This window comes from Entelurus aequoreus, linkage group LG26 (assembly GCF_033978785.1).
Source record: "Entelurus aequoreus isolate RoL-2023_Sb linkage group LG26, RoL_Eaeq_v1.1, whole genome shotgun sequence".
Classification (NCBI taxonomy): domain Eukaryota; kingdom Metazoa; phylum Chordata; class Actinopteri; order Syngnathiformes; family Syngnathidae; genus Entelurus; species Entelurus aequoreus.
In genome coordinates, this window is record NC_084756.1 from 1,921,739 (window position 1) to 1,946,535 (window position 24,797).

Genomic DNA, 24,797 nt, shown 5'->3' on the forward strand with positions numbered 1-24,797 from the left:
TTGTGATTGGACACTCACTTGGGACTCCCAAATGAGTATCCAATCACAGGACGCGTAAATATCAGGGCCAGCTAGAAGGCCTTACTGAAAACAACTCGTGATCTGATTGGTTATCGCAATTGTCTATCGACTGTATGTGCCCGTTCACTTACAGTGCACAGACGCCTGCATTGTTCATTCTGAAGGCCCCAGGCAGATTTCATACAGCATTGCAACATAAGCCAGCTGTATTCTGATTAGATAAAAACTAAAAGTAAAAACAACAGCACTGGAAGGAGTACAATAAGACATGCAGAGAATATGAATACTTTTAGATATTTAAGGAAAGTAAATAAAAAAATAATTTTATCTTTAATTAAGATCATGATTTCTGGTTATGTTAGGCCAGCAGAGAAGGCCTCGCTGGCCCTGATGGCCCACCACTGCGTAAAAGCAGGTCAGATAGATCAGTGTTTTTCAACCTTTTTTGAGCCAAGGCACATTTTTTGCATTGAAAAAATCCGGAGGCACACCACCAGCAGAAATCGTTAAAAAACAAAACTCAGTTGACAGTAAAAAGTCGTTGTCGCAATTGTTGGGTATGACTTTAAACCATAACCAACCATGCATCAATATACACTATATTGCCAAAAGTATTTGGCCACCCATCCAAATGATCAGAATCAGGTGTCCTAGTGGTGTTGTTTTTCAGGAGTTGGGCTTGGTCCTTTAGTTCCAGTGAAATTAACTTTGAATGCTCCAGGATACCAAAACATTTTCGACAATTCTATGCTCTCAACCTTGTGGGAACAGTTTGGAGCGGTCCCCTTCTTCTTCTAACATGACTGTGCACCAGTGCACAAAGCAAGGTCCATAAAGACATGGATGACTGAGTCTGGTGTGGATGAACTTGACTGGCCTGCACAGAGTCCTGACCTGAACCCGATAGAACACCTTTGGGATGAATTAGAACGGAGACTGAGAGCCAGGCCTTCTCCACCAACATCAGTGTGTGACCTCACCAATGCGCTTTTGGAAGAATGGTGGAAGATTCCTATAAACACACTCCGCTACCTTGTGGACAGCCTTCCCAGAAGAGTTGAAGCTTTAATAACTGCAAAATGTGGACCGACATCATATTAAACCATGTGGGTTAGAAATGGGATGGCACTTCAAGTTCATATGTGAATCAAGGCAGGTGGCCAAATACTTTCGGCAATATAGTGTAGCTCTTGTCTCAAAGTAGGTGTACTGTCACCCCCTGTCACATCATGCCCTGACTTATTTTGGGTTTTTTGCATCTCTGCTCCACAGTAAGTCTTTGCTGTCGTCCAGCATTCTGTTTTTGTTTACTTTGTAGCCAGTTCAGTTTTAGTTTTGTTTTGCATAGCCTTCCCTAAGCTTCAATGCCTTTTCTTAGGGGCACTCACCTTTTGTTTATTTTTGGTTTAAGCATTAGACACCTTTTTACCTGCACGTTGCCTCCCACTGTTTCCGACAGCTACAAAGCAATTAGCTACCAGCTGCCACCTACTGATATGGAAGAGTATTACACGGTTACTCTGCCGAGCTCTAGACAGCACCGACACTCAACAACAACACATCATTTGCAGACTATAATTACTGGTTTGCAAATAATAATTATTAAAATTACATCATCTCCCACGGCACACCAGACTGTATCTCACGGCACACTAATGGTTAAAAAACATTGAGATAGACAATAAGGCGCAAGGCCATTAAGACATTTAAAAACTAATAATAGAACTTAAAAATCCACCCTGAAGCGACTTTAAAACTGGTGTAATGTGCGCCCGCCCTCTGGTCCTCGTCAGTCCGTGTGCAGCCAAGTGTCGGTCATTATGGTGTTACTTGGAGAGCCAAGTGTTTTCTGAGGTGGTACTTGCTCTAAGAGAGCCACTGCTCGAGAGATTCTAAGTGAGCGGCCCTCAGTGGAAAAAGTTTGGCCGTCCCTGTTTTGAAGAGAACGAGGTTGTGTGGAGAGTGAGAAGTACTGTCTCAGGCTCTGTCTTCAGAAACAAATCAAGGCCGTGAGATGGCCTGGAAGAGACAAGACATCACTCATTGACGAGGGGAGGCCGACGCTTCCGTTGAGGAGACAGCCATGCAGCGATGACTGCCAAGCCGGCTTCGGCCAGACGTTCTCTGTCAACATTAGAACAACCCACACGAGTTTAGTCAACCGCCCACTTTCTTCCTTGGCGTTCCCGTCGGAATCCCCACTGAGAGCGCCTCACTCCCAGATACTTCCCACATTTTCCGGCGAATCCCAGAGATGAGAGATTTGCGGATCCCTGCGAGCCAAACAACACAGGCACGCGGCGGAACGAGGAGGGGAGCTCTGCCGACCTACACGGAATAACAATGAGCTTCTCCGTCTCCTGCCGAGGGTTAGCACGATGATGAAGAGTGAGGAGAGTGGGTAGGTGTGTTTGGGAGTGAGAAAACACCATTTTGGGACAGAAACTCGAGTTGTTGGGGGGAAAAAAAAACCCTCATCTTATGCCTGCTGATCATCTCCAGAAAGAACCTCGCCTGGTGTCACTTGGCGTTCTGTGAAATGACAACTAAATCTTGAAACCCTACAGAAGGCAGGAAACCACTTCGGGGCTTTTCCCGGGCAATATCTCAGGGTGAAGCCGGTGCTCGATGGGACATCCGTCTTCCTGTCGAACACGGATGGTGTGTCCTCTTCTATCGAGTGTTCATGCCCACTCTTCAAACACGAGAGGCTGAGAAGCAAAAGTACCATTCATCTTCTTTCCACTTGCAAGGTGATGTCCGGTTGGCGGGGAGGGGGCGTGTCCAGCGGAGGCGCAGCTGGTAATGGAGCGATTGGCAAGACGACAAATAGCTAGTTTGGAAAGCAGCACTAGATCATGTTTCGTATGATGGAATGTTGGTGTGAAACCTGAACCACTTGTCACATGTTCCCAATGCCTCCATAAAATGATCGAGTGTGTTAGCATAACAACGTATGCTGGGAAGCCATTGTTTAATAGCAATAATACAAAACCCAACACCAGTGAAGTTGGCACGTTGTGTAAATCGTGAATAAAAACAGAATAAAATTACTGTATTTGCAAATCATTTTCAACCTACATTCAATTGAATAGACAGCAAAGACAAGATACTTAACGTTCAAACTGAGAAACTTGGTTATTTTTTGCAAAAATTAGCTCATTTGGAATTTGATGCCTGCAACATGTTTCAAAAAAGCTGGCACAAGTGTCAAAAAGACTGAGAAAGTTGAGGAATGCTCATCAAACACTTATTTGGAAAAGCCCACAGGTGAACAGGCTAATTGGGAACAGGTGGGTGCCATGATTGGGTATAAAAGCAGCTTCCATGAAATGCTCAGTCATTCACAAACAAGGATGGGGCGAGGGTCACCACTTTGTCAACAAATCCGTGAGCAAATTGTTTAAGAACAACATTTCTCAACCAGCTATAATGTAGGGATTTCACCATCTACGGTCCGTAATATCATCAAAAGGTTCAGAGAATGACGTGTCCTTCGGAACAAAGAGGAAAAGAACCATTCGGACAGGTATAGACGTAAAGTTGAAAAGCCAGCACCTGTGATGGTATGGGGGTGTATTAGTGCCCAAGGCAAGGGTAACTTCCACATCTGTGAAGGCACCATTAATGCTGAAAGGTACATACAGGTTTGGAGCAACGTATGTTGCCATCCAAGCAACGTAATCATGGACGCCCCTGCTTATTTCAGTAAGACAATGACAAGCCACGTGTTAGAACAGCGTGGCTTCATAATAAAGGAGTGCGGGTACTAGACTGGCCTGCCTGTAGTCCAGACCTGTCTCCCATTGAAAATGTGTGGCGCATTATGAAGCCTAAAATACCACAACGGAGACCCCGGACTGTTGAACAACTTAAGCTGCACATCAAGCAAGAATGGGAAAGAATTCCACCTGAGAAGCTTAAAAAATTGGTCTCCTCTGTTCCCAAATGTTTACTGAGTGTTGTTAAAAGGAAAGGCCATGTAACACAGTGGTAAAAATGCCCCTGTGCCAACTTTTTTTGCATTGTGTTGCTGCCATTAAATTCAAAGTTAATGGTTGATAACGGTGCGCCCCCTCCCTTCCCGTATCATGACTCTTACCACATCAAAAAATCAACACAAGATGTCAAAACGGCCAAAACTGTCAGGTGCCCAGGGAGGAAAAAAGAGATAAGAAGAGGAGGAGAAACGAGAAAAAGACAGGTAGCAGGTAGGTAACGTTAGCCTACATGAAATTATTTGTCTGTTACAGAATGTGATAGTAACCTGGCTTTTTAGCATTAAGCTAATGTTACATGATTCGGCAATTGCTAATCAATAAATAGCTAGTTCTGTTTTAACGTCGGGTTAATATTGTGGAGGGGGCTAAATTGTTATGGAAAATAATAATGTAACGTTTGGTAATTACAGTAATCCCTGGTGTACAGTAATTTGTAAGTCATTCTAGTTAATGCAATATTAAAAAGCACAAATAGAGAACTCTGTAGGATCCTCTTTTTTTGTAATATAGTTGTTAAAGTCATACTGGTTTGATATCTTGTTTTGTGCAGTGCCTTATTTATATTGTATTTTTTATTTATTTTATGCAACTTGTTGACACCTTTTATTTTGTTTATGTATGTAAAAAATATTGTATTTCATATATTCATTTTTTATTTTTTGTATTCATTTATTTATCCATATTTTTTTTAATCTTGTTAACTATTCTGATTGTTAATTTGCTTTCTTTAAGTAAAAAAAAAAGGTCAAAGACAAAGCTATTTGGTTTCTTGTGAGTATATACACGTCACTGCCGATGTGGGGGGGCGCCACCTAAAATCTTGCCAAGGGCGTCAGATTGGTTAGGGCCGGGCCTGCTTTAGTATATCAGTATGTGGAATTAAATTACGGAATGGATTAGGAAATACATCAAACAATGTACTAATATGATCCAGTTTAAGAAACTGTTCAAACTCAAAGTGTTAACAAAGTACAAAGAAGAAGAACCATGATAAACATTCCGAATTTATTGACAATCTTATTTATTTCACCATATGAAATATAACTTACTTCACTTATTATTTATTTATTTTTAATGTTATTGTTTATGGAGTAGATTTTGAATAAATTGAGAACAGGAAGTGAACAAAAGTGTTAGCAACTGCTATGTAATGGGGAAAAGGCTAGGACTAAATAAGCTCTGCTTCTTCCTACTCCTTTTCAAACATGTAGACAAGAGGAACTGGAAATTGTGGCGTACCATGTCGTAAGTGTACGGAAATAAACCCCCCCCAAAAAAAACAGGTTCCATCAACATAACACAAGACGTTGCTACGGGCGCAAGCTTGCCAGGCTGCCGCAGGATTCACGTTTGCAACGGCGAGTCAAGGCTGCCTTTTATGGAGCCGTTGCCATGGAAACCAATAGCAGCCGGCGTTGTAACTTAAACCTGAGCCACAATGTTTTCCTAACCCCGAGCAAGGGCTCCTTGTTCTCGACCCGACACGACCTCGGCAACCAGACGCCGTAGAAGTCTCGCATTGCCGTTTGAAAGATGGTGGCAGACATCCAATCAAAACAATGAAATACAAAAATACACAAAGATTTTACGCTCTGAAGTGGATTTTTTTAGGTTTTCATTTGTGTGACAACCCTCTGTGTCCGTCTCAATCGTCACGTTCCAGGGGAAATGAAAACAAATAGTTATTGTGGAGCCGAACGACCCATAAAACTCAATGTGACAAAAAAGGAGATTGCTCCTGATCCTCATGCTGCTCCGCCGCTAGATGCTATCCTCTCCACGTCTCGGGGAAATAAAACCTCTGCCCTGTCTGACGTTTGGATTCAGGTGTTTCTATGCCTTGCTAAATAAATCATCTTCTAATCAGACCTGCACATATGTTTTACACAAAACATAGTTAAACTCAGATGATGAATTGTTTGGTTTTTACAATCCAATCCACGACAATGCAGTTACCATATTTTTCCGACCATAGGGCGCAACGGAATATAAGGCGTACTCGTGTGCCGTGAGATACATTCTGGTGTGCCGTAAGAGGTTATATAATTTCACCGACTTGCGTTAAAAATATTTTTTGCAAACCAGTAATTATATTCCGCAAATAATGTGCCGTTGTTGAGTGTCTGTGCTGTCTTGAGCTCGGCATAGTAGCCATGTTATACTCTTCCATATCAGTAGGTGGCATCAGGTAGCTAATTGCTTTGTAGATGTCGGGAACATGGTTTGTTGTGATCACAGCGTGCAGGTAAAAAGGTATCTAATGCTTAAACCAAAACAAAAGGCGAGTGCCGCTAAAAAAAGGCATTGAAGCTTAGGGAAAGCTATGCAGAACGAAACTAAAACTGAACTGGCTGCAAAGTAAAGAAAAACAGAATGCTGGACGACAGCAAAGACTTCCGCGTGTGGAGCAGAGACGGCGTCCACAAAGTACTTACATACATGACATGACAATCAACAATGTCCCCATAAAGAAGGATAAAAACAACTTAAGTAGTTTTGATTGCTAAAACAAAGCAGGTGTGGGGATTACTGCTCAAGGAAGACATGAAACTGCTACAGGAAAATATCAACAAAACAAAACTAAAACACTACACACAGGAAAGCACCAAAAAACTCAATAAATCACGGCGTGATGTGACAGGTCGTGACAGTACACCTACTTTGAGACAAGAGCTATAGTGATGACTTAGATTTAGACAAACTTTAATGATCCACAAGGGAAATTGTTCCACACAATAGCTCAGTTACAAAGGATGGAAAGTGTAAGGATGGAAAGGATAATGCAGGTATAAAGTAGACTAAAAATGTACCATAGTAGCAATATAAAATATAACATATATGTAATATTTACATATTATATATACAGTTTATGATATATACTGATACATTATATTATATTTTCATATAATATATACATGTGAGGAGGCGTGGCCGGCGGACCGGCAGCGAGGCGGGGCACGCCGGGGCCGACTCCGAGATGGCGGCGAGGAGGCGTGGCCAGCGGACCATGTCAATTGTGGAGGTCTTCTTCCCTCCCGGTTCCATGGACCACCAAGAACTGACATGACGACGAGCAGTTTCGTGACTTTGTTTATTTTTTAATAAACCTCTGTGCCCGTCGGGTCGCTTTTCAGCTTCTCCTCCAACTGCTCGCTCTGCCGGTTGCTTTTCAGCTGCCCACGTCGTCTTCTTCTCGCTCTCTGTCGTTTCCGCTCTGCATCGACTGGCTTTCCAACTCCTTCTGCCCCGTCCTCCTCTGCTGTTGCCCTTTTACATACTGACAGGTAATTATACAGACTCCGAGATGGCGGTGAGGAGGCCTGGCCAGCGGACCATGTCAATTGTGGAGGTCTTCTTCCCTCCCGGTTCCATGGACCACCAAGAACTGACATGACGACGAGCAGTTTCGTGACTTTGTTTATTTTTTAATAAACCTCTGTGCCCGTCGGGTCGCTTTTCAGCTTCTCCTCCAACTGCTCGCTCTGCCGGTTGCTTTTCATCCGCCCACGTCGTCTTCTTCTCGCTCTCTGTCGTTTCCGCTCTGCATCGACTGGCTTTCCAACTCCTTCTGCCCCGTCCTCCTCTGCTGCTGTCCTTTTACATACTGACAGGTAATTATAGAATTGCGCCCAGGTGGGCGATCCACCCACCTGACGTCCATTTCGGAGCCAGACCCGGCGCGCCCCGCCTTGCTGCAGGTCCGTTGGCCACGCCTCCTCGCCGCCATCTCGGAGTCGGCCCCGGCGTGCCCCGCCTCGCTGCCGGTCCGTCGGCCACGCCTCCTCACAATACACTATATAACAATTACCATGCACAATATTACAGAATATTTAGACTTAGACTTAGACTTAAACTTCCTTTTCAAATTTGAACTTTACAGTACAGATAAGAACGACATTTTGTTGCATTTGCTCGTCGTAGTGTAGGATATAAGAGCAATAAGGTGCAGATATAAATAAATAGATTACTGTACAGATAAATATATTGCACTTTTGCATATGCATCCACGTTTATGGATGTATTTTATATTGTCTTTATATTCCAGTGAGTTAATCCGTTTTAGGGGGGGGGGGGGGGGTTGAGGGGATTATTATGATGCGTTCAAGAGTTTTATGGCCTGAGGGAAGAAGCTGTTACAGAACCTAGAGGTTCTGCTACGGAGGCTGCGGAACCTCTTTCTAGAGTCCAGCAGTGAAAACAATCCTTGGAGGGGGTGGGAGGAGTCTTTGCAGATTTTGTGAGCCTTGGTCAGGCAGCGTCTTTTTGCGATTTCCTGGATAGGAGGAAGAGTAGTCCTGATGATCTTTTCCGCCGTCCTCACCACTCTCTGCAGAGACTTCCAGTCTGAGGCACTGCAGGCTCCAGTCCAGACAGAGATGCAGTTGGTCAGTAGGCTCTTAATAGTGCCTCTGTAGAATGTGCTGAGAATGGAGGAATGGAGCTCTGCTCTTTTCATCCGACGCAAAAAGTGCATGCGCTGCTGAGCTCTTTTTACAAGAGCTCCGGTGTGTAGGGACCAGGTCATATTGTCAGGTATCTGCACCCCCAGGAACTTGGTGCTGCTTACGATCTCCACTGCTGTGTCGTTGATGAAGAGTGGAGTGTGGCTGGACTGATGCCTCCTGAAGTCAACAATGATTTCCTCGGTCTTGTCGACGTTCAGGACCAGGTTGTTGGTTCTGCACCAGTCAACCAGATGTCTCACCTCCTCCCTGTAGTCCATGTCGTTGTTGTCACGGATGAGGCCCACTACTGTTGTGTTATTCGCATACTTCACAATGTGGTTAGTACTGGACCTGGCGCAGCAGTCATGGTTCATCAGTGTGAACAGCAGCGGACTCAGGACGCAGCCCTGGGGGCAGCCGGTGCTCAAGGAGATGGCACTGGCGGTGTTGTTGCCCACTCTCACAGACTGGGGTCTGTCTGTTAGGAAGTCAAGCAGCCAGTTGCATAGGGGGGTAGTGAATCCAAGGGGGTCAGTTTGCTCACCAAGTGCTGCGGGATGATGGTGTTGAACGCCGAACTGAAGTCCAGAAAAAACATCCGCACATGTGTGTCCTTTCCTTCCAGATGTTCTAAGCACAGGTGGAGTGCAGAGGAGATGGCGTCCTCTGTGGAGCGGTTAGGGCGATAAGCAAACTGGTATTGGTCAAATGTGGGGGGAAGTCTGGAGACAATGTATTCCTTTACCAGCCTCTCAAAGCACTTCATTATGATGGGGGTGAGTGCCACGGGGCGATAATTATTGAGGGAGGAGATTGTGGGTTTTTAATGTATTGGAATGATTGTGGCCGTCTTAAAACATGATAGTACCACAGCCTGGGTCAGCGAGGTGTTTAAGATGTCTGTGAGAACCCCGGCCAGCTGGTCTGCACATCCCTTAAGCACCCTGCCCTCAATGTCATCAGGTCCCGCTGCTTTCCGGGGGTTCACTCTCCTCAGGGTTCTCCGGACATCCGCTGTGTCCAGGTTGAGCGGCTGCTCATCAGGGCGAGGGATGGATTTTCTCGCCAGAGTGGTGTTAAGTGCTCAAACTTTGCAAAGTGGTTGTTGAGGTTGTTAAGGAAGCTGATGCTGTTGTCACAAGGACGGGGGGTAGCTTTATAGTCCGGGATGACATGTATGCCCTGCCACATACGTCTAGTGTTCGTGGGGTTCTCGAAGAAGTCTAGCACTTTCTGATTGTGAGCACGCTTTGCAACCCTAATGGCACGGTTCAGGTTAGCTCTGGCTGTTTTAAGTGCTACCATGTCGCCAGATTTAAAAGTCTTGTTCTGAGCTTTCAGCATTGCACGTACCTCACTGTTCATCCAGGGTTTCTCATTGGCCCATGTGGGGATGTTCTTGATCACACTAACATCCTCCATGCACTTCAGAATGTTTGCAGACACAGACTCTGCATACTCCCATATATGTAACAGCTGCAGTATAAAATAGATTGTAGATCCAGCAGAAAAATACATTAAAAACAAAGAGAGGTAGCTAACATAGAAGCGGTCAGGTAATAGACAGATATCATCTATTGCTGTATGGCGAGTGATTATATAGCTGGATGGAGTGCGGAATGAAGGAATTCTTGAATGGAACACTGTGGGAACGAAGCTGAAGGAGCCTGTTGGAGTATGAGCTCCGCTGTCCCTCAATTGTCTGGTGGAGTGTGTGGGCAGGATTGTCCATGATGGCGAGCAGTTTGTCCAGTGTCCTCCTGTCCCTCACTGACACAAACGCCTCCAACTGCGTGCCAATGGTTTGGCCGGCTTTCCGGATCAGTTTGTCAATCCGGTTTAAGTTCCTTTTGCTGGTGCTGCTCCCCCAAAAAACCACTGCAAAGTACAGGGCACTGGCCACAACAGACTGATAAAAGATATCCAACAGCTTGCTGCACACATTAAAGGACCTAAGCGTCCTCAGGAAAAAGAGTCTTCTCATGCCCTTCTTGTAAACAGCTTTGCAGTTGTCCTTCCAGTCCAGTCTGCTGTTCAAATGGACTCCCAGGTACTTGTACTGCCCCACTAGTGCCACCTCCCGGCCCTGGATCTTGTTGGGCTCAACAGGGGTCATTCTCTTCTTGAAGTCGATGACCAGCTCCTTGGTCTTGTCCACATTAAGGAGCAGATGTTTTGCCTGAGACCACTCCACAAAGTCAGCGATCAGTGTCCTGTACTCTAATTCCTGTCCCTCTCTGATACACCCGACCACAGCAGAGTCATCAGAGTATTTCTGCAGGTGGCAGGACTTGGAACTATACTGGAAGTCTGAGATGTACAGGGTGAACAGGAAAGAAGACAGGACGGTCTCCTGTGGAGCACCGACACCACTGATCACAGTATCAGACAGGGAGCTCCCCAGTCACACAAACTGGGGCCTGTCAGACAAGTAATCAGTGATCCAGGAGACAATGACACCCATCCTGAGCAACTTGTCACTCATCAGATTTGGCTGAATGCTGTTAAAGGCACTAGAGAAATCAAAGAATATGATCCTCACAGTGCCCCGCCCACCATCCAGGTGAGAGTGAGCACGATGTAGCAGGTAGATAACAACATCTACCTGCTACAGGGCTGGGGCAAGGTTGGTTATGGTTTAAATTAATATCCAACAATTGCGAGAACGACTTTTTACTGTCAATATCGGCTGCTGAGTTTCAATTGTTATTGTTTTCTGCTCGTGGTGGGCCTCCGGATTTTTTCAATGAAAAAAATGTGCCTTGGCTCGAAAAAGGTTGAAAAACACTGGTCTACATGACATGTAATGGTGGTTCTTTGGTCAAAATGTTGAATAGAAAAGGAGTTGTTAACATTTTTAACCTCGGGGCCCAACTTTTCCACCACAGGGGGGCCATGGGGCCCACTCAAATATTAACACTGAATTAGTGATCCTATTCCTAATTTAAAACGTATTCAGTAATTATATCCAACCTACTTACACTTTACAACCTTGTCAAGCATGTTTTAATCACAAAAAAATCTTCTTTTTTAACATATAAAACTCATGCTTAGGTTAGGCTGATTAGAAAACAACAACCATATACAGCATAAGAAGGAATTCATAAATAACTGTTGAAAATACATTTACATACAATTATGTTGTACTACAATGAATAATCTAAATTAATAATAAATGTTTCTTAACTAAACTGTCATACAATTTAAGTGCAATATATATACAGCTTCATCACTTAAGTCATAATTTTTGCGCTTACAGAACTTTTCTCTGACTTTAGCTCCAGACTCCATCCATCCATCCATTTTCTGCCGCTTGTCCCTTTCGGGGTCGCGGGGGGTCGCTGCAGCCTATCTCAGCTGCATTCGGGCGGAAGGCGGGGTACACCCTGGACAAGTCCCCACCTCATCACAGGGCCAACACAGATAGACAACATTCACACTCACATTCACACACGAGGGCCAATTTAGTGTTGCCAATCAACCTATCCCCAGGTTCTGTCTTTAGCTCCAGACTTCTTCTGTTTATTTCATATTGTCATTACTGCCTCAAGTGGTGGAAAAGTGTATGACAATTGAGTACACACCACAGTTGGTGACTCAACAATGGGCCCATGCCCTATTGTTAAAAACACTGGCATAGATTATGTTTTACCGATCATCTTCAAGCGGCTTTCTGACCGTTTCCTCAGGATGGGCTGTTTTGTGTGTGGTTTTATTTACGTGCCTCCACTTTGACAGCGTCTTCTCCCTGTCATCTTTGTCATGCCGCTAGTTTTTAGCGCTTCCATAGCAAGTCTACTGACAGATGTAAGTTAGAACTAGGGATGTCCGATAATATCGGACTGCCGATATAATCGGCCGATAAATTCTTTAAAATGTAATATCGGAAATTATCAGTATTGGTTTCAAAACAGTCGGTATCGGTTTCAAAAAGTAAAATGTTTGACTTTTTAAAACGCCGCTGTGTACACGGACGTAGGGAGAAGTACAGAGCGCCAATAAATCTTAAAGGCACTCCCTTTGCGTGCCGGCCCAGTCACATAATATCTACGGCTTTTCACACACACAAGTGAATGCAAGGCATACTTGATCAACAGCCATACATGTCACACTGACGGTGACCGTATAAACAACTTTAACACTGTTACAAATATGCGCCACACTGTGAACCCACACCAAACAAGAATGACAAACACATTTCGGGAGAACATCCGCACCGTAACACAACATAAAAACAACAGAACAAATACCCAGAACCCCTTGCAGCACTAAGTCTTCCGGGATGCTACAATATACACCTCCCCACCCACCTCAACCTCCTCATGTCCCAAATTCCAAGCTGCTGTTTTGAGGCATGTTAAAAAAAAAGAATGCACTTTGTGACTTCAATAATAAATATGGCAGTGCCATGTTGGCATTTTTTTCCATAACTTGAGTTGATTTATTTTGGAAAACCTTGTTACATTGTTTAATGCATCCAGCGGGGCATCACAACAAAATTAGGCATAATAATGTGTTAATTCCACGACGGTTGATATCGGAATCGGTAATTAAGAGTTGGACAATATCGGAATATCGGATATCGGCAAAAAAGTCATTATCGGACATCTCTAGTTAGAACTGTACGCTACTTTTCATTAGAAATGGCAACAGCGTAGGATGAATGCCCCACAACAAGAGGATAGAGAAGACAAAGGAGCTTATTGACTACAATGGCGGACTTGCGCACGTTTTCGGGACTGATGCAGATCAGCAGGTACCAATAGGTAAGAAAAGTGCTACTCAGTGGCCTAGTGGTTAGAGTGTCCGCCCTGAGATCGGTAGGTTGTGAGTTCAAACCCCGGCCGAGTCATACCAAAGACTATAAAAAAATGGGACCCATTACCTCCCTGCTTGGCACTCAGCATCAAGGGTTGGAATTGGGGGTTAAATCACCGAAATGATTCCCGGGCATGGCACCGCTGCTGCCCACTGCTCCCCTCACCTCCCAGGGGGTGAACAAGGGGATGGGTCAAATGCAGAGGACAAATTTCACCACACCTAGTGTGTGTGTGACAATCATTGGTACTTTAACTTTAACTTAAAAGTTGTTTTGCATATTATTGCGAAACAAAACGCCAGATTATGTCTCCTAATAGGTGACATTTTGGGGTCCTTTTACACACACCATTATAATGCCGTATGTTGAAGCACAGTACGTCTGACTACGGTAGCCGTAATGCGCCGACAATCCATCAAGCGGTGTGGCTTCGTAGCTTACCAAAGTCATACTAAAACATTTTGAGCGCTGTGTGTAATGTTCCATATGCTAAATAAAACACAAAAGTCCTGGCGTTGCTTGCTAGCGCCATTTATTGACCAGGCGTCAACCTGCAGTCCACACGTATCTCTGACGTGTGACTGCCATCTACTGGTCACACTTGTCATTTCACCATGTAACAAATAAAATTGCTTTGAGGTTAGTAAGCACAACTAGAAGTAATACGTACATAAGGCGCACCGGGTTATAAGGCGCACTGTCGATTTTTGAGAAAATTAAAGGATTTGATGTGCGCCGTTTAGTCCAAAAAATACAATACATGGGTTGTTCAGACCGCATCAGATTGGGACTTTATGCCCGCAGCCCCTCCCAGTGGACAAACTCATTTTGCTAATGGAACGAACCAAACGGGTTGTGAACTGCCGGAAAAAAAACAAGCCATAGAAGTTATTTTGTGTGTGGCAGTTAATCCATTTTGCCAACATGGACCTGAGCGAGGGCCCACTTATGCTATTAGCGCACCAGAGACACTCTAATCCACTCTTCATTTGTGATTGCTTAATCAGGAAATTGCTTGCATCACACGTTTAGCCGGACAAAAATAGCCAAGTATAAAATAATAATAAAAACCAGGTGACTGGCTGGCTTTGTATGCATGGTGGCCTGCTCTCACACAGCCTTCAGTACGTTCATGCGTGGAAGTATGAGCTCGTCCACATTATCCACGCTTGGCACTGTGGCGTGAAGCCAGCAGGACTTTTGGCAGTTTAGCGAGTAACTTACATGAAATAATTGTCACGTTTTGAGTCTTAAGTTCGAGTGGAACCTGCCAAATCTGGGTAGAGAGTGTAGGCTGAGGAAGAACCCTTCGAAGTTCACCAAGTATTTTCACTTTGGGACGTTACGAACTGGAGATGGTGTTCATGGCTCTTTGAACAGCTGTTCATTTCAAAGAGACTTTCAAAAGACTGACTTGTCCCTTTTTGTTTAAGTGGGGTTTTTTTTCATTTTTTTTCAAGAAAACAATTACCAAGCTGTGGATTATAATTATTTATATTTACATCAATATTAACACATTTTGTGGGAAATATTCAGAAATACTGCCTATATTTTTTATTGTCGTGTTTTCATTGTAAACATTTAATCAGGTGACATACACAATATTTTAAAGATGTGTCTGTTCTAATTACGTAACTTATTTGTCTAAAACAGGGGTCCCCAAATTCAGGCCCGCCAGCATCCACAATTTGGCCAGCAAGAAGTCCCAAACTATAAAATCTAACATTTGTATCAGGGAAATCATATTGTTGATGTAGTTGCCCATATCTGATACCCATATCATACCATATCATATATATATACACTACCGTTCAAAAGTTTGGGGTCACCCAAACAATTTTGTGGAATAGCCTTCATTACTAAGAACAAGAATAGACTGTCGAGTTTCAGATAAAAGTTCTCTTTTTCTGGCCATTTTGAGCGCTTAATTGACCCCACAAATGTGATGCTCCAGAAACTCAATCTGCTCAAAGGAAGGTCAGTTTTGTAGCTTCTGTAACGAGCTAAACTGTTTTCAGATGTGTGAACATGATTGCACAAGGGTTTTCTAATCATCAATTAGCCTTCTGAGCCAATGAGCAAACACATTGTACCATTAGAACACTGGAGTGATAGTTGCTGGAAATGGGCCTCTATACACCTATGTAGATATTGCACCAAAAACCAGACATTTGCAGCTAGAATAGTCATTTACCACATTAGCAATGTATAGAGTGTATTTCTTTAAAGTTAAGACTAGTTTAAAGTTATCTTCATTGAAAAGTACAGTGCTTTTCCTTAAAAAATAAGGACATTTCAATGTGACCCCAAACTTTTGAACGGTAGTGTGTGTATATATATATATATATATATATATATATATATATATATATGTATGTATATATATATATATATATATATATATATATATATATATATATATATATATATATATATATATATATATATATATATATATGTATATATATATATATATATATATATATATATATATATATATATATATATATATATATATATATATATATATATATATATATATATATATATATATATATATATATATATTATCAAAGTTGACTTATATAGCCCTTAATCACAAATGTCTCAAAGGTCTGCACAAACCACAACGACATCAGAGCAAGAAAAAACTCAACCCAATGGGATCAACAAGAAACCTTGGCAGGGACCGTATACATACATATATACACACATAAACAAATAACCCAATGTGGCCCACGAGTTTGGCGACCCCTGTTCTAGGTACACAGTATTGTGTATCTGGGGCATATGACTTGGCAGTTTTGTCCCTGGAACCAAATATTTACTTGCTCTGAAATTACTATGAAACAAACACCAAGTAGGTCAGCCACTAACTAATTTAATCACCAGATTACTTCTCCAAGTGTAATCAGATTTGTTTTGTCAATTAAATCATTCACATTTTAGAAGCAAAACATTGGATTGTTTGGACTGTGACTTTGTTAAGTCAGGCGATCAAAACAAAGACAACATTGCAGACAAAACTGCTGAGTTTTAACTCACAGGTGGTGACGAAGGTGTGACTCGTTCATGTTTGTTTTCATCTTTCCCCTGCAGGTTGCCCAGGTCCCTGTGGAGGCCTGTGAGCAGCACGGTACATGTGCCGAGTGTCTGAGCTCCGGGGACCCTCACTGTGGCTGGTGTGTCCTGTACAACATGTGAGTCAACACACACACACACACACACACACACACACACACACACACACACACACACACACACACACACACACACACACACACACACACACACACACACACACATACACACACACACACACACACACACACACACACACACATACAGACACACACACACACACACACACCATGCCCAAGAGGGTTTACCACCACATTGCTATTGGAGCAGCGTTATAAATGAGAGGAAGCAAGTGATTTGTGCAGTTTGATGCCAGACAATTATTTTGAAGCTCCCGGGAGTTCAACACAAGCAACAGCTGACAAAGCAACCCCGAGGAAAGGAAGTGGTTGTAGGGTACGAGCAGCTCCGTCTCCAAAAGCACTGTTTAGGACAAGCGTGTCCAAAGTGTGGCCGGGGAGCCAGTTTTGACCTGCCGCTCGTTTTTTATTGGCCCTCTGCAGATCATCAAAATTGAATGAGTTTATTATTATCGAGATGTTATTAGTAGAGATGTCCGATATTGACTTGTGGAAGTCTTGCGCTTCCGGGTTCGTTGGACCACCAATCACGGACATGACAGCTGCGTCTAGATTCTGAACAATGATTTATTTTTCAATAAATGTCCTTTCTCTTGCTTTTCAGCCATTGATTATTATCTGTTCTCGCTCTCGCTCGTGCTCCAACTTCCCTCTCCTTCCCGGCTGCAGCCTTTAACAGAGCGACAGGTGATTAGATAAACACTCCCAGATGGGTCATCTACGCACCTGACGCTGATCTCGAAGCCGGTCCTGGCACACCCCCGCTTCGCTGCAGGTCCACAGGCCCCCCACATCGTTTTTTTGCCGATATGCGATATTCTGATATTGTCCAACTCTTAATTACCGATTCTGATATCAACCGATACCGATAAATGCAGTCGTGGAATTAACGCATTATTATGCCTAATTTTGTTGTGATGTAACAAGGTTTTCCAAAATAAATCAACTCAAGTTATGGAAAAATATGCCAACATGGCACTGCCATATTTATTATTAAAGTCACAAAGTGCCTTCTTTTTTTTAACATGCCTCAAAACAGCAGCTTGGAATTTGGGACATGCTCTCCCCGAGCGAGCATGAGGAGGTTGAGGTGGGCGGGTTTGTGGGGGGGGTTAGGGGGTAGCGGGGGGTGTATATTGTAGCGTCCCGGGAGAGTTAGTGCTGCAAGGGGTTCTGGGTATTTGTTCTGTTGTGTTACGGTGCAGATGTTCTCCCGAAATGTGTTTGTCATTCTTGTTTGGTGTGGGTTCACAGTGTGGCGCATATTTGTAACAGTGTTAAAGTTGTTTATACGGCTACCCTCAGTGTGACCTTTATGGCTGTTGACCAAGTATGCCTTGCATTCACTTGTGTGTGTGAAAAGCCGTAGATATTATGTGATTGGGCCGGCACGCAAAGGCAGTGCCTTTAAGGCACACCCCCAATATTGTTGTCTGGGTGGAAATCGGGAGAAATTCGGGAGAATGATTGCTCCGGGAGATTTTCGGGAGGGGCACTGAAATTCGGGAGTCTCCCGGGAAAATCGGGAGGGTTGGCAAGTATGACTGGGAGACGCAACTGCTCTGTACATCTCCCTACGTCCGTGTACCACTACGTACAGCTGTGTTTTAAAAAGTCATAAATTTTACTTTTTGAAACCGATACCGATAATTTCCGATATTACATTTTAAAGCATTTATCGGCCGATAATATCGTCAGTCCGATATTATCGGACATCTCTAGTTATTAGTAATGCCATCAAACGATACGTTTTTACAATTAGATGAATCAAACTTTTGAAATTGGATTAATAATGATTAATCACAACTATTACTAGTAGCATAAACTTGCTTGCATGATTTCAATTAACGTAAATATTTCAATTGAATTAAAAAAGACTTTAATACTTCGTCAAAAATTATATTTTATTGTTAGAATCCGATGAAGGTAAGGGAGCAAAACAAACTGTGTGATTAATCTGTTTATAGCGTGATTAATGCAATATTTTTGTGATTAATCGATTAAATTTAAAAAAAGACCTTAATACTTGGTCACGAATTCAAATGTATTGTTAGACTCGAGATGTTATTGGTAATGCTGTTAAATGATACATTTTTGAAATTACATTAATCACACTTAAAATTGGATTAATCATGATTAATCACAACTATTACAAGTAGCATAAACGCGCTTGCTTGATTTTAATTAACGTAAATTTTCAATTAAATTAAAAAATACATTAATATTTGGTAAACAATTATGTTTTATTGTTAGAATCTGTTGAAGGTAAAGGAGCAAAATAAATTGTGTGATTAATCTGCTTATAAACGTGATTACTGCAATATTTTTTTGACTAATCATAATTAATCACAACTATTACCAGTAGCATAAACTCGCTTGCATGATTTCAATTAACGTCAAAATTTAAATTAAATTTAAAAAATACCTTAATACTTGGTCACAAATGACATTGTATTGTTAAAGGCCTACTGAAATGAATTTTTTTTATTTAAACGGGGATAGCAGATCTATTCTATGTGTCATACTTGATCATTTCGCGATATTGCCATATTTTTGCTGAAAGGATTTAGTATAGAACAACGACGATAAAGATTGCAACTTTTGGTATCTGATAAAAAAAAGGCTTGCCCCTACCGGAAGTAGCGTGACGTAGTCAGTTGAACATATACGCAAAGTTCCCTATTGTTTACAATGATGGCCGCATGAAGTGAGAGAGATTCGGACCGAGAAAGCGACAATTTCCCCATTAATTTGAGCGAGGATGAAAGATTTGTGGATGAGTAAAGTGCAAGTGAAGGACTAGTGGGGAGTTGAAGCTATTCAGATAGGGAAGATGCTGTGAGAGCCGGGGGTGACCTGATATTCAGCTGGGAATGACTACAACAGTAAATAAACACAAGACATATATATACTCTATTAGCCACAACACAACCAGGCTTATATCTAACATGCCACAAATTAATCCTGCATAAAAACACCTGCGTGTTTGTTATGCTAGCTCCTAGCTCCTCTGCTAGCTCCTAGCTCCATAGAACACGCCAATACAATTCAAACACCTGATCAACACTCACAATCACTCAGCCCAAAAGACCGTTCACCTAACCCAAGGTTCATAAAGCTTATATATTTTTAAAAAGTTACGTACGTGACGCGCACATACGGTCAAGTTATCAAATGTTTAGCAGCCAAGGCTGCATACTCACGGTACCTGATATTCAGCTGGGAATGACTACAACAGTAAATAAACACAAGACATATATATACTCTATTAGCCACAACACAACCAGGCTTATATTTAATATGCCACAAATTAATCCTGCATAATAACACCTGCGTGTTTGTTATGCTAGCTCCTAGCTCCTCTGCTAGCTCCTAGCTCCATAGAACACGCCAATACAATTCAAACACCTGATCAACACACACAATCACTCAGCCCAAAAGACCGTTCACCTAACCCAAGGTTCATAAAGCTTATATATTTTAAAAAAGTTACGTACATACGCAAAAAAAAGTTGCGCACATACGGTCAAGCGATCAAATGTTAAGAAGCCAAAGCTGCATACTCACAGTAGCACGTCTGCGTCTTTGTCATCCAAATCAAAGTAATCCTGGTAAGAGTCTGTGTTGTCCCAGTTCTCTACAGGCGTCTGTGTATCGAAGTCAAAAGTCCTCCTGGTTAGAGTCTCTGTTATCCGAGTTCTTCCATCTTGACTGCATCTTTCGGGAATGTAAACAAAGAAGCGCCGGCTGTGTACTGTTGTGGCTGACTACGTTCGAAAAATACTTCCATTTCGCACCGACAACTTTCTTCTTTGCTTGCTCAGCTTCCTTCTCCATAATGCAATGAACATGATTGAAACAGATTCACGAACACAGATGTCCAGAATACTGTGGAATTATGAAATGAAAACAGAGCTTTTTCGTATTGGCTTCAATGTGGAAGGCATACCCGTGTTCGCCGGTCCACGTCACGCGCATACGTCATCCTCAGAGGCGTTTCGAACCGGAAGTTTAGCGGCAAATTTAAAATGTCACTTTATAAGTTAACCCGGCCGTATTGGCATGTGTTATAATGTTAAGATTTCATCATTGATATATAAACTATCAGACTGCGTGGTCGGTAGTAGTGGGTTTCAGTAGGCCTTTAAAATCTAAATGTTATTAGTAAAGCTGTCAAATGATACATATTTTAAAATCAGATTAATCACACTTTCGAAATTGGATTAATCATGTTTAATTACGATTAATCACAACTATTACTAGTGGCATAAACTTGCTTGCATGATTTGAAATCCATCCATCCATCCATCTTCTTCCGCTTATCCGAGGTCGGGTCGCGGGGGCAGCAGCCTAAGCAGGGAAGCCCAGACTTCCCTCTCCCCAGCCACTTCGTCCAGCTCTTCCCGGGGGATCCCGAGGCGTTCCCAGGCCAGCCTGGAGACATAGTCTTCCCAACGTGTCCTGGGTCTTCCCCGTGGCCTCCTACCGGTCGGACGTGCCCTGAACACTTCCCTAGGGAGGCGTTCGGGTGGCACTACTTGGTCACAAATTCAATTTTATTGTTAGAATCCGTTGAAGGTAACGGAACAAATTAATTGTCTGATTAATCTGCATTTATGCATATTTAATGCAATATTTTTTTGTGATTAATCATGATTAATCCCAACTATTACAAGTAGCATAAACCCGCTTGCATGATTTCAATTAAAATTATTAAAAACCTTAATAATTGGTCAAAAATAAAATGTTATTGTTAGAATCTAAATGTTAATAGTAATGCTGTCAAATGATTTTAAAATTAGATTAATCACACTTATGAAATTGGATTAATCATGATTAATCACAACCATTACTAGTGGCATCAACTCACTTGTTTGATTTCAATTAACGTAAAAATGTAAATTAAATTAAAAGAAGACCTTAAGACTTGGTCAAAAATTATATTTTATTGTTAAAATCTAAATTTTATTAGTAAATGCTGTCAAATGATACATTTTACAAATCCGATCAATTACACTTTTTAAATTAAGCGGTAGAAAATGGATAGATGGATTATTAATCACAGGTACCTACCAGTAGCATAAACTCGCTTGCATAATTTCAAATAGCCTAAAAATTTCAATTAAATTATAAAAGATCTTAATACTTCAAATTAATTGTTATTGTTAGAATCCGTTGAAGGTAATGGGGCAAAATAAATTGTGTGATTAATATGCGTGTATGTGTGATTAATGCAATATTTTTTGTGATTCATTTTATGAGTTAACTCGTTATTTTTGACAGCCCTAGTTATTAATTTACACTAATTTTCTTTGTCACACACAACACAAAGCTAACTTGGATGTTTTGCTGTTAGCATCTTTAATGAACAACATGTATCAAAATGGCCTCCGCATTCTTCATAGGGCTGGGCGATATGGTCTTTTATTAATATCGCAATATTTTTAGGCCATGTCACGATACACGATATATATCTCGATATTTTGCCTTAGCCTTGAATTAACAATTGATGCATATAATCACAGCAGTATGATGATTCTATGTGTCTACATTAAAACATTCTTGTTCATACTGCATTAAAGGCCTACTGAAATGAAATTGTTTTATTTAAACGGGGATAGCAGATCCATTTTATGTGTCATACTTGATCATTTCGCGATATTGCCATATTTTTGCTGAAAGGATTTAGTAGAGAACATCGACGATAAAGTTTGCAACTTTTGGTCGCTGATAAAAAAAAAGCCTTGCTTGTACCGGAAGTAGCGTGACGTCGCAGGTTGAAGGGCGCCTCACATTTCCCCATTGTTTACACCAGCAGCGAGAGTGATTCGGACCGAGAAAGCGACGATTACCCCATTAATTTGAGCGAGGATGAAAGATTCGTGGATGAGGAACGTGAGAGTGAAGGACTAGAGTGCAGTGCAGGACATATCTTTTTTCGCTCTGACCGTAACTTAGGTAAAAGGGCTCATTGGATTCCACACCTTCTCCTTTTTCTATTGTGGATCACGGATTTGTATTTTAAACCAACTCGGATACTATATCTTCTTGAAAATGAGAGTCGAGAACGCGAAATGGACATTCACAGTGACTTTTATCTCCACGACAATACATCGGTGAAGCACTTTAGCTACGGCGCTAACGTGATAGCATCGAGCTTAAAGGCCTACTGAATTTTTTTTTTTTTATTTAAACGGGGATAGCAGATCCATTCTATGTGTCATACTTGATCATTTTGCGATATTGCCATATTTTTGCTGAAAGGGTTTAGTATAGAACAACGACGATAAAGTTCGCAACTTTTGGTCTCTGATAAAAAAAAGCCTTGCCCCTACCGGAAGTAGCGTGACATAGTCAGTTGATCGCCTCCTCATATTTTCCTATTGTTTTCAATGCAGCTAGAGCGATTCGGACCGAGAAAGCGACGATTACCCCTTTAATTTGAGCGAGGATGAAAGATTTGTGGATGAGGAACATGAGAGTGACGGACTAGAATGCAGTGCAAGACATTTCTTTTTTCGCTCTGACCGTAACTTAGGTACAAGGGCTCATTGGATTCAGCACTCTCTCCTTTTTCTATTGTGGATCTGGATTTGTATTTTAAACCACCTTGGATACTATATCCTCTTGAAAATGAGAGTCGAGAACGCGAAATGGACATTCACAGTGACTTTTATCTCCACGACAATACATCGACGAAACACTTTAGCTACGGAGCTAACGTGATAGCATCGTGCTTAACTGCATATAAAAACAAAATAAATAAATCCCTGACTGGAAGGATAGACAGAAAATCACCAATACTATTAAACCACGGACCTGTAAATACACGGTTAATGCTTTCCAGCCTGGCGAAGGTTAACAATGCTGTTGCTAACAACGCCATTGAAGCTAACTTAGCAACCGGACCTCACAGAGCTATGCTAAAAACATTAGCTATCCACTTACGCCAGCCAGCCCTCATCTGCTCATCAACACCCGTGCTCACCTGCGGTCCAGCGATCGACGGTGCGACGAAGGACTTCACCCGATCACAGATGCGGTCAGCGAGACGGAGGAAGTTAAGGTGAGTTCGGCGGCTAACGTGTCTGCTATCCATCTCTGTCTTCCTGGTTGTGTTGCTGTAGTCCGCTGCTAATACACCGATCCCACCTACAACTTTCTTCTTTGCAGTTTCCATTGTTCATTAAACAAATTGCAAAAGATTCACCAACACAGATGTCCAAAATACTGTGGAATTATGAGATGAAAACAGAGCTATTGAGTATTGGATTCAATGGGGTACCAATACTTCTGTTTTACTGGCTACGTCACGTGCATACGTCATCATCCAAAGGCGTTTTCAACCGGAAGTTTAGCGGGAAATTTAAAATTGCACTTTATAAGTTAACCCGGCCGTATTGGCATGTGTTGCAATGTTAAGATTTCATCATTGATATATAAACTATCAGACTGCGTGGTCGGTAGTAGTGGCTTTCAGTAGGCCATTAAATGCAGATAGAAACAAACAAAAAAAAGCCCCTGACTGGAAGGATAGACAGAAGATCAACAATACTATTATCAGGAGACACCGAACCAAACACTGGACCTGTAACCACACGGTTAATGCTGTGCCGCCTGTCGAAGCCTAGCAATGCTGTTGCTAACGACGCCATTGAAGCTAACTTAGCTACGGGACCTCGTCAGAGCTATGATAAAAACATTAGCGCTCCACCTACGCCAGCCCTCATCTGCTCATCAACACCCGTGCTCACCTGCGTTCCGGCGATCGACGGCGCATTGAAGGACTTCACCCGATCATCGATGCGGTCGGCGGCTAGCGTCGGATAGCGCGTCTGCTATCCAACTCAAAGTCCTCCTGGTTGTGTTGCTGCAGCCATCCGCTAATACACCGATCCCACCTACAGCTTTCTTCTTTGCAGTCTCCACTGTTTATTAAACAAATTGCAAAAGATTCACCAACACAGATGTCCATAATACTGTGGAATTTTGCGATGAAAACAGAGCTGTTTGTATTGGGATACAATGTGTCCGAATACTTCCGCTTCAACCATTGACGTCACTCGCAAACGTCATCATACGTAGACGTTTTCAACCGTATTAACTTTATAAGTTAACCCAGCCGTATTGGCATGTGTTGCAATGTTAAGTTTTCATCATTGATATATAAACTATCAGACTGCGTGGCTGTAGTGGCTTTCAGTAGGCCTTTAATATATGCTACTTTTAAACTTTCATGCAGAGAGGGAAATCACAACTAAGTCAATTGACCAAAACTGTATTTATTAAA

General features: G+C 42.2%; 1 protein-coding gene across 1 annotated transcript in view; it reads left to right on the forward strand.

Moving 5' to 3' along the window:
• Positions 1-24,797, forward strand: part of LOC133643350 (plexin-A2-like) — a 302,471-nt gene that overhangs the window by 104,049 nt on the left and 173,625 nt on the right. Inside the window, exon 5 of the mRNA XM_062037842.1 lies at positions 16,386-16,486. Within this exon, the coding sequence (XP_061893826.1) occupies positions 16,386-16,486 (101 nt within the window). The remainder of the gene's footprint in view (positions 1-16,385; positions 16,487-24,797) is intronic.